Below are 12,134 nucleotides of genomic sequence, written 5' to 3'. Positions count from 1 at the left end.
AAGGCATTGGAGGGTTATGTTATCATTTAACAGACCAAGTGACCTATTCATTCTAGTGAAGTGGAAGGGAAAGACAAGAATATCATATCAAAGAAGAGGATCAGTTAGAAAGGAGAAGAATCAAAATCAACTTACAAAGAAAAATGAGAGTTAGGTACTGAATCAGTTTTAACAGACTTTAGTCAAGGTAAATTTCTTAACAAATCTTTGTAAATATCCTAATAGATTCCTTTCTTTTTTTTAAGTGTTAAATCCTCTAACAAGGTGAGATCTATCAATCTATTAAAGCTTTTAACAAGGAAAACCCCTCATAAGGTAGATCATGTTTTATGGTCAAATATTATAACCTTAACTAGTTAACTTTATTATTGCAGTAGTGAATTTTTTGGGTGTCATCCCCACCCCAATTTTACTTTCACCTTGGAGAGTTTCTAGGTAAAAAATATTGTGTTATGTGTTTTATTTTAATGTGTGTGATTAATCAGATTTAGATGTTATAGCAAATTTGCATTACTAGTTTTACACGCACAAGTTATTGATAGGAGTGGATACATATGTGAAAAGTTTAAGTGTTTAAGATCCCAATTCACCACCTCCCCACCCAGTATCTAGTTTATCTTGTTTGTGAAATATTATTCTCCATCATTAATTTCCTCGCATAGTCCATGATTGATCTATTCCTCATTTCTACTATATCATTCTATGGATGGGTCCTCAGTTCTAAATTTTTTCTCTTGATTCCTCTATCATTGCAAAATATGTTGAATTCCTTGGATATAAATTCAATTTTTCCTTTCCAACTCTAGCCAAATACCACTTAAACAATTGAAATGCATCATATTTTTCTTTAAGAAATATCATAGTCATCATTCTAGAGTAATCATCAATAAATAGAATAAAGTATTTTTCACCATAGTAACTTTTTACTCCAATAGGTCCACAAAGATTAGTATGAACCAACTCCAATATATCCTTAGATGAATAGGTCTTGCTCTTGAAACTAGACTTTGTCATTTTACCTATTTAAAATTTTTAAAAAGTTATATTATTAGGTTTCTTCAATCAAGTGGTAATCCTATTACTCTTTTCATCTTACTAATGCTTACCAAATTATCAAAGTTGACATGACATAGCCTCTTATTCCATATCCAAATGTCGTCATGTTGTGAAAACAAGCATGTCTTATCAAATAGGTCTAGGTAGAACAAGTTACCTCTTTTTTCTCCTCCACTTCCAATAATTTCTCCAAAACCATTGTAGATCTTTTCTTTCTTTTGTTAAAACTCAATAGTGTAACCTGAACTATTCAAGTGTACAACACTCATCAAATTATAATTCAATACTTCAACCCAATAAGCATTATCATGTCTAATCTTTTAAGTTAATATTATTAATTCTTTACCCACAAGATATGGTGCATCATTACCAAACTTAACACAGCTTCCTTTATAGTGTTCTAGGGTTTTAAACTTACTTCTACCACTAGTTATGTGATGGGAGAACCCACTATCAATTATCCATATATTACCCTTACTCACATATAAAATAAATGCATTTTTATCATCTTCATCAAAATCATCTTTCATTGCAACATTAGCAAGTTCTTCATCATGACTATCAGAATCACTACTAGTTTCTTCTTCAGCAATGTAACAAGATTTCTTACCTTTTCCCTTGTAATCTTTGTATCCTTTTTTGTCTCTTCCATCTCTTCTTCCTCAATTTTGGTTGTCATTCTTTTCGTCCTATGTTAGGAAATCTTGCAGTAATATGACCAACTTTATCACATGAATAATAGATTATTGGAAGTTTACCATTGAACTTTTCTTTGCCTCTCAATAGCCTTCTAGCCATTAGTGGCTCAAGTTCCTCAATTAATTATCATTAGAATATTCACTCTTTCTATCCTCATACTTTCCTTTCTTCTTCTTAGACTCATGTAAAACCAATTTTTACTTGAAAAAAAATTCAATAGCATGCATAATAAAATTATCAGATTTGACAATTCAAAAGTAGTAAATCTACCAACTAGACTATCCAAGATTAAATTATTACTAGGGGTACATCTCAGTTCTTGTATTTCAAAAACTATAATAGCATGAATAGGAATTAATTAAGGTTCTTAGTACCTTTTTTATCACACTCTCATCATTGATCTTTCCTTTCGCTCCTCTAATAACATTCACCACTTCTTTGATTCTTCCAACATATTGAGTTATGTTCTCACCTTCTACCATCTTCATGTCATCAAAATTTCCCCCCAAACTTTTTAATTTATCTCTTAGTACATTCTTGTCTCTTCCATGAATCTTTTCTATTTTTCCCCATATTTTCTTTATAGTAGTACACTCTTCTATATCATCAAACTCTAAGTAACTTAGAGAAAATGTAATCTCCAACATTGAATAATTGTGTTCTTGTTTCTCCTTTATCTATTGGGATGTCATAGGTGTTGGTACTGCTATGTAGTTATGCTCTAGGTAGTATACTACTAAATCTCTAATTTCAGCAATGTGTAGCTTCATCAAACTTTGTCATGTAGGGAAGCTCTCCTTATTCAACTTGGGTGCCTCCTTTCTGAGCATCTTCATCTTTAGCTTTAAGTCCCTTAAAACTTTCCTTACAAGAACCAAAACCTTTGATACCAATTATTAGAATGATTTTAGAATAATTGAAAGGGGGGATGGATTAGTTATCCCTAGGTTTAGATGTTCCAAATAAGCTTTTAGCAACTTTTAAAAACTCGAATTTATCATTAGTTCACTCGATCTCTATATCAACTTAATATTAATATAAACTTGCAATTCACTATCATAGTAGTAACCTAATTGTAGATTATTAAAAAATAAGAAACAAAACACATCATATACCATTCACACAAGTATAACACAAAAATTTAACTTGGAAACCCAATTTGGAAAAAACCACTAGTAACATGCTAGCAACTTTTCACTCTTCTGAAGTAAGCTTGGTTAACAACCAACCCTGTTAAAGGTTAAAATACACACTATTAGGTGTGACCCTATTAAAGGATTTAATCACCCTAATAGGAGTGGCATGGTTAAAGGGCTTGAGAACATCCCATTAGAATCTCACCTTGATTGAAGGGTTTTAATCAATATAATTGTTAGAAAGTAACAGCAGATTGATCTAATAAAGACAAATCACATTGAAAATATGTATCATAATATAGCTCATCTACTAATTCATTACCTAGACTCCACTCATGTATCCATCACCAATCTCTAATCTTCTTGGAAAATCCTTCAAGAAAACACTCTTCACATCTACTCTTCTCTTTCTCCATCGCCTTTTGCTCAAGTTCACCAATGAAAACACATCATATATAATTCACACAAGTATAACACCAAGATTTAACTTGGAAACACAATTTGGAAAAAACCACCAATAACATGCTACCAACTTTTCACTCTTCTAAAGTGAGCTCAGTTGACAGACAACCCTATTAAAGGTTACAATACACACTATTAGGTGTGACCCTATTAAAGGATTTAATCACTCTAATAGGAATCAAACTGTTAAAGGGCTTAAGAAAATCCTATTAGAATCTCACCTTAATTAAAGGTTTTACAAATGATTTTTAAGTCAACCTTGATTAAAGGGTTTTAATCAATACAATTGTTAGAAAGTAACAACAGATTGATCTAATAAATATAACTCACTTTGAAAATATGGATCACAATGTAGCTCATCTACTAATTCATTGAACAGACTCTACTCATGTCTCCATCACCAATATTTGATCTACTTGGAAAATCCTTCAAGCAATCACTCCTCACATCTACTCTACTCCTTCACCAGCTTTGCTCAAGTTCACCAGTCAAAAAATTAACAAATGTTAACCCCTCTATGTTATCTATATACCTCTTTAAATAGGTAGGTCTGATCTTTTTTCCGCTTAAACATCAATGTTAATCTTAGGGTTAGGTCATATTCATCAAATCCCTCTATTATTTTATTTCTTCCTTCTTCTTCTGGATACTTCTCAAAACTTCTCTTTGAATCCATGTTTAGAAATTCTCAAACACATTTTATCATGCATTAAATGCTCTAGCTCATAAATTCTTATCCTTCATGCACTTTGATATCAATCCAAAAATCCAACTATGTCAGTTGGGAATCTGAATTCCTTCATGAACTATCAAATGTTGAAACTCATCCAATATTGTGTTCTTCAACCTCATTCATCACTAGACAACTCACTCAATACTAATTGTCTTGTTTGGCATACTCTATCTTTGCTCAGTCTGACTTTCTTGATATGTGGTCTTTACTAGTGCTCAATTGACATTGCATTTGTTTAGTTTATACTATTCACTTGGTCAATCCAAGTATAGCTCAAATTCAACTATAAGTTTCTTAATCTTTTACTCTATTGCTCAGTTTAGCATACATATTTGGTCTTCCATTTATCATTTCTTCTAGGCTTCAAGTCATCTGTCTTCTTCACTCAGTATAATGATTAAATAGTTCACATTATCTTGCCAATGTGCCAACTTATCAAGTGCCCATTGTAGTTGCACATAACTAAACCTTTCCACTAGGTCTTCTTCTTATCTCTTCTTTTCAAATCCTCTTTATCAATCAAATGATATAGCACTCTACTTAGGTAGAGATTTTCTCACCAATAAGGTTTGACTTCAATGAAAACATTAAAATTATTCTAATTGTATTTTCCAACAAGATCTAGGGTGACTAAGAACACTACTCTACATAATTAGATTTATGGTAGATCATGTGGGAGTCAAACATGTACAAAGTTGCAAAAGTTGTTATGATGACTTTTGCAATTTTGTAAAGTTGCATGACAACATTTTCCAAGAATTTGTATTTTCATGCCAAATTAGTTATAGACACAAAAGAATAGTTGGAATAGTTTGGCAAGGACAATATAATGCCTTTCAAACTAATTTGGAGATGTTGGAAGGCATTTTTTATTTTTTAGCAACTTAATTGAAAGATAGTTTTTGTGGCAAATTCTACACAATTGTCTTTTTTCTTGAGAAATCCTTGTGCAATGGATTTAAATTTCTTTCTTTTTCATTTATATAGTTAGATTATTATTTTTTACTCCACTATGAGTTTTGATATGCCTCTTTGTGTAGTTTTGATTAGTTAAATTAAATAAAGACCCTATTGGCCTATTTATTGTCAGAAATAGAAATTACTTTGAATAATTGGCTCCAACTCAAAATCCAACCTTGGGAATTTCATGGCCACTTGAGGATTGAAATTAGGGTCAAAGTACATACTTTTCCCTTTTTCTCAAGTCTCTGAAACATTTTTTGCTATTTTTTCCCTCTTTCTCTAGGTGAGCTTTGTTATAGCTTGGTTAGGCAAATAAAGTAACATGAGCTAAAAACTTGTAGGATCTCATTAAAGGAATGAATCTAATGGTGTGGAAGAATGGAAGGATTCTTCATGAAGCACTAGAAAAAGGTAGAAGTCTAATTGAATTCACTTGAGAGAATTACAACTCTGAGAGAGGTTCTTAGTCCATTTCCTTTGTGAAGCACTCATATTAGGATTTGGTGTTGTATAGACAACACTAAAATCTAAAAACCTCAAAAATCATTAAAATCATCCAAAAGGTATCTAGAATGGAAGTTGGTTTGGAGGGTCATTTGTCAAAAATTTGAAAAAGAAGCCAAAAACAAAACTTGGAGGCCTAATTGCATACCTAAATGGCTAGTGGGTCTGATTTGAACAAATTAGGATATTGATAAGGAAAGGTTACAAGACTTGACTATGTGGGATTGGTTAAGGGGTTCCTAGATGGAAATTGCACTCTCCACATTCCTACAAGTCAACCTAGGAGAGATGGAAATTTGAGTAAAGAGTTAGAATGGAAAGCTTTGTGACCAAGGTAGAGTACTTCCATAAATTGGTAGGACACCCTAGCATCCCAACCCCCTCAAGTTTTTAACAGTCCAACATTTCAATTCCCAATTATTGCATGCCCAACTGAAGAAATCTTGCTCAGATGGAATACTTCAAAGAAAAAATAGAATAATGCTCTTTTGTTTGTAATTAGAAATTACCTCTATTGCATTTTCTAGCAAGGCAAAGGAAATTACCTTACCTTCTTAAGACACTGAGGCTCCTAGGGTTGATGTTGGAGCAATTGGGGCTATAATATTCTGATGTGTCATTTTGGTGCTAAAAGGTTGCATTTGAGAGTAGCTAGATTTCCCTTCATTTGATAAAGCACTCGCATTTTTTGTAGAAGGAACCAACATGGGTGTTGATGTAATAAATTAGCTCCCTTGGTTTTGTCTGTATTTGTAGGGCCTTTCTCTCTAGCCTCTTTTTCATGTTTCTAGGCTTATCTTCGAGTGCCTAGTGGACTCTAGGAATCATCAGGTGAGCAAAGATAGTTTCTTGCAAGGGGTCCAGAGAAGCCATTGTGTCAAATTATATAAGGTAGGGTTTATAGGAAATGTTGTTCTTCATTTGTCATTCTTTGTTCCCCTTGTGAGAAATCTATTCAAACATTATCTTCCTAGAAAATACATGATCTTAGATAAAATAATATATTATTAAACTATTCATCATTCTTCATTACCCTAGGAGATTATTGAAGGAATGAATCTAATGGTGTGGGAAGATGGAAGGGTTCTTCATGAAGCACTAGAAAAAGGTAGCAATCTAATTGAATTTATTTGAGAGAATTCCAACTCTGAGATAGGTTCTTAGTCCATTTCCTTTGTGAAACACTCACATTAGGGTTTGGTGTTGTACAAAAAAGACTAAAACCTAAAAACCTCAAAAATCATTTAGATCATCCAAAAGATATCCAGAATGGAAGTTGGTTTGGAGGGTCATTTGTCAAAAATTTGAATAAGAAGCCAAAAACCACATTTGGAGGCCTAATTATAGAATTAAAAGGCTAATGGGTCTTATTTGAACAAATTAGGAGATTGATCAGGAAAGGTAACAAGACTTGACCATTTGGGATTATTTAAGGGGTTCTTAGATGGAAATTGCACTCTCCACATTCCTTCAATTCAACCTAAGAGAGATGGAAGTTTGAGTAAAGAGTTGGTATGGAAAGCTTTCTGACCAAGGTTGAGTACTTCCATAAATTGGTAGGACACCCTTGCATTGAATGTCTTTTTACTAGGAACTTTGTATTTATTGGGAGGATTGAATTTGGAAACAACTTAAACTATATCAAGCTTGTGAAAGAGGTCAAGAAAGGGATAACCTTAGTCAAGAGCTAGAGTGTTCCCTATCACCATGTGACAATAGATTCAGCTAGTTATTCTTAAAAATAAAATATAAATAAACCCTAAACAATCCTAACACATTCTAAAAGGCATCCTATAAGATAAGACATTGTTGTTACTTATATTTCCTATTTTAAAATTAATATTACATATCTATATTGCTATACATATAGAATAAGTTGATATATTTAATGTGCCTATTAATTCATAAAAAAACAATTGCTAAGAAAAAGTATGGTAATATAAATAAAACTTTCTTTGTATTACTACTATTTATAAACTTTTAATAGTGTGTCAAATATAGAGGATAGCTACAGTTAGGAACTCAAGCTTATTTTTCCTCCAATAATCTACATGTTAAATCACTCAAGCCTTTACTAATTTCTTGCAAATTGTTTTCTACCTTTGAGATTCATAGATAGAAGACTTGCATCTTGTTAGAGAATCTCTTTAATTTTAAGTGTTTAATGAAAAAGTCAAATTTATTGGAATTCTTCTCTAGTAATTCCAATTAGGGAAGTTATGCACATTTTACTTAATTTAAATGTTTCTTCATATTACCTTAAATTATATGGCAAATGAGCAAAGTCTTTTCTAAAAGTTGAGAGGTCTCCACATTACTAATTTAGATAGACATTCTATAATGACGACAAGACATGGATTATAATGGCATGGATGGGTAATAAAGACTTTTACACAAAAATATATTAAAAATATATTTGACATGACAAATTATATATATTTGAAAATGCTTTAATAATTTAGTAGGTTTAGTTAATTTTTAAAAGTACTCATTATTATTTGAAACCAACTCATTATATTGATTTACACTGATTGTAGATATTCTTATGACTCAAATAATAGAATTATTGAAACATACAAAAGTATGTCAAGTAATATTAAAACATTTATAGTTATATATAAAAACCATATACAATATCTACTATGAAGATAAGATTGAAGGAAGAAAATTATCCTATTCTATAATAACATTATCACATTTTATCTTGGCAAGATAACCACCACACAGGTGTAATTGCTAGTTATTAGTATTACTCATGTTCTCTAACTATGATTTGCCGACCAGAAAAAGCAGCAGCAGCTGAAACTTCTTTCTAGCAGGGAAGAAAATGAACCCCCCATCTCCACATCTTGTCGAATGTCATGGTCGTTGGGCTGCCTCATTCATTCAATGACGTACTTTAGTGCACCTCATCTAGTCCACGAAAACATAGATAAACATTATATTTCATTTGAATTAAATTTATGTCGTCTTCATACATCATTACTCTTAATATTTTCATTGGTGGCATGAAAGATTGTTCCTGCAGGGAATCTGTTAATGTTATCAATGTGAGAGGAAAATTAAATTATAAGAGAAACCAAAAAATACAACTGAGAAAAAGACAATGACCGACAAGAAATGGTAATGAAGCAATTGTCAAAGACAAATGATAAGTATCTAGCAAATTTTAAACTACTATTTGCTTTTTAAAATAGATGTATTTAGAATTCGCCTAGGGAGGCATATTGAAGAGTTTTAAACTCTCTTCTTTTTAAGATTGTAATTCTCTAAATATTACCTACCTCATGGCTGAATTTTTTGTATGGGAATGATTTTTTATATGAGAAGGATTTTTTTATATACTACCTACCTCATGGCATTGAAAAAGTACCGAATAAATGATTGTTTGAGTTTGGTATTTTAGTTTTTCTGATATGTCAATTATCATTGTGTTGAATGAAAGAAAAGGACTTTGTACTATTCTCCCATCTAAATTATTATTGAGTTGAATGACTAAAGATGATCGGTCCCAATAACTTGAGAATATATATTTAAGATTTTAGGTGTCTAAAATGACAGATGGGTTGGTTGCACAAGATAATATGTCCAAGTTTAGATTCTTCCTCATTCCATCGAAATTTATGCATTATAAGATAGGACGAATATTGAACAGTTATGGGTGTATATGAAGTGACAAATGAATTGGTAGAAGCAGGTCACAGGTCCAATTTACATCTTATGCTTTCCACTGGTTGAAATATGTAGCGCATATTTAATGTTTTCTTAAGGCAAGCAGTCTTTGTCCTCAACATAAGCTTAACGTCATTAACCCTAATTATATGTTATTCCTACTCATTCTAAATGTCTTTTATAACTGCAACCACCACCATTTATTCTCAACGCTCTAAACTCATCCTGCAAGAGCTACAACTTCATCCATTGCATAGGAGCGATTTATACTACGTACGTGACTCAAGTGGAATTTTGCATGTGGAGATCATGAGTAGCATTAAGTTGCAGATTAGGGCACTCGTGGCGTTGGCACTTGTTTTGCCTTACGCTACTGCAACCACTTACACTGTGGGTGACACCGGCCAGTGGAATTTGGGAGTAGACTATTCTACTTGGGCTTCCGGTAAAACATTCGCCGTGGGGGACAAATTGAGTATGTTAATACCATTCTATTTTTAATTTTCATCAAATCTTTTCATTTATTAACGAATTTTATTTTCAATTTTCAGCAAACCTTTTCAGTTTCCTTCTCCTTGCTCTTTTAGGGTTTCTTAATTATTTTCTTTTTCTTTAGTTTTAGGTTTCCTTTAAGTATGTTACAATTTGACATTTGATTAGTGTTGTGATATTGTTGTTAGAATTTTAATTGTGTAATTCTTAGAAATTTTTTGACTAGTATTTTATGAATAGTGGTTTACAAGAATTCATTTCTTATCAGAATGAATAGAACCCTAAGCTCTCGTTATATCTATGTGATGTTCAGCACATAGACTTCCCTAAAGATCACCCATCCTAGTACTACTCCAAGTCAACCAAGCTTAACTCGAGAATTTGCAAATGACATTGCAAGATGAGTAGGACGTGCTTAACTTCAAAGTTTGTAAATGGTCTTGCCAAAAGAGTGGATTTAAGCTCATACTCAAGCTAGAGTAGTACTCCATAAGTGACCTCATGGGAAGTTCTTGTACTTTACCTCTGTGAACATCACCTTGATGCAATGTATGCTAAATGTTTGATTTATTCTCAAAGTTAGTAAATTTAACTAAAAAACACTATAAATCTAAACAATTTAACCTACTATAAAATATACCTCCTACTTATCATTTGATTGGTAATTTTGCAGCATTTGTTTATTCATCGGTTCATAGTGTTATGGAGGTGAGCAAGAGTGCATATGATTCCTGTAGTACAGCGAACCCATTGAAGGTTGAATCAGGGAGTCCAACGAGCGTGACATTGGACAAAACAGGAGTGAGGTGGTTCATTTGTGGGACGCCCGGGCACTGTTCGGGAGGCATGAAGTTGGCCATCACCATTTCAGCTGCAAGTCTTACTCCCTCTACACCCACTTCAACATTTTCCCCTCCTGCTGCCATCTCTACTTCGCCTTCACCACCTAGTGCCATCAACACCTCTCCTTCGCCCCCTCAGATAGATTGCAACCCTCCTCCTAATGGGAATAATAACAACCCTTACTCATACTATTTTAGCAGTGCAGATCCTCTGTTATTCCACATGAACAAATTCAGCCTTGCTTCTTCAATCGGATTGCTTCTTTATCTTCTTTTCTGCATTTTAGAAGGAATACATTATTAGAATTGCATTTGGTCATATGGCCAAACGCAGACCCTATGCTTTTCTTGTTATTGGGTGTTACCATGGGTGAGAACTTATGAGCTCTTGACTTGAATTGATGAATGTCAAGGGCTTTTTTTTGGTTTCTCCTCGATGCTAAATCATTTGATATCTCATGTAAAATAAATGAGTGGTCTAGAAACGATCTCCCAATTTCTATTTGTTTATATAGGGGGATTGCTATCTTGGTAAGGTCTTAAGACAAAACTTTGTTTCTTGGTATCTGGATAAGAGATCTAAAATGCACTAGTTTCAAAATGTTAAGAAGATTAGAAGATTAATTGGATTATGTAATTTAAGATTTGATTAAAACAAAAGAGAGTATTTATAAGTTTTTGTTCTTCTGTCCAAAGTTTGGATAATTTTGAATGAGTTTAGTAACACCTTGTTTTTCTTTTGAGCACAAAGTAGGCATAAGTCATTTGTATTCCAAACAATTATTAGTCAAGGAATATCCTTGTCACTCTTCCCTCTTAGTTAAATAGATTTAAATCAAAGATTTAGACTTCTAAATGATATAATCTTTTAAATTAGAAAGGAATAAAGAGGTGTATAGGCTCTTCACCAAGAAATTAGGGTCTGTTTATTTGCCGGAATAGGAATAGGAAATGTATGCTCTATTTTGTATCCCTCTATTTTGTATCCCAAATCGGAATAGGGAATAGGCAAACATATTCCAATTTTGCCCCTAAAATGAGCATATGTCCATTCCAAAAAATAATTGTTATTGGAACAGGCCATTCCTATTCCTAATTTTTATTTTTATTTTTGTTAAATTTTTATTTTTATTTTTTTTACTTTTAAAAAAAATTGAATTTTTTAAACAATTTTTTTATTATATCTATTTGTTTAAAAAAAAAGAAATAAATTATATTTCTCATTAACTTCAATGATAAAATAAAAATGAAAATAAATTAACCGTTTTATCATTATTGAAAAAATTAACAAATAAATAATAAATTAAAACAAATAAATTTAAAAGAATTTTTTTTTAAGAATACAAAACTTAACCTTATTCCTATTCCATTTGTGTACAACCAAACAATGGATTAACATATTCCCAATCAAATTCCAAGTGAACCAAACAGGATTGGAATTGCCCTTTTCTATTCTCATTCCCCATTTCATTCCCATTCTATTTTTCTATTCTAATTTTCAATTCCTATGCCAGCAAACAAATGGGCCCTACAGGTAGATTTTTCTTGTACTACAAGTGTGATGTTATGTTTTCA

The 12,134-nt window shown here is 32.1% G+C and overlaps 1 protein-coding gene across 1 annotated transcript; it reads left to right on the top strand.

Annotated features, from left to right (window-relative positions):
• Positions 1-9,109: 9,109 nt before the first annotated feature.
• On the top strand, positions 9,110-11,233 carry LOC149558995 (early nodulin-like protein 1). Its single transcript, XM_089832936.1, has 2 exons — positions 9,110-9,700; positions 10,391-11,233. The coding sequence occupies exons 1-2, from the start codon at positions 9,397-9,399 to the stop codon at positions 10,861-10,863; spliced, it is 777 nt and encodes a 258-aa protein (XP_089689062.1). The 5' UTR covers positions 9,110-9,396; the 3' UTR covers positions 10,864-11,233.
• The last annotated feature ends 901 nt before the right edge of the window (positions 11,234-12,134 follow it).

The sequence above is a fragment of the Cupressus sempervirens genome, chromosome 5, assembly GCF_028749045.1.
Source record: "Cupressus sempervirens isolate cs-2001-9-10 chromosome 5, ASM2874904v1, whole genome shotgun sequence".
In the NCBI taxonomy this organism is placed as follows: Eukaryota; Viridiplantae; Streptophyta; class Pinopsida; order Cupressales; family Cupressaceae; genus Cupressus; species Cupressus sempervirens.
The sequence above is the reverse complement of the archived record's forward strand: the minus strand, read 5'-3'. Positions and strand labels throughout refer to the sequence as shown.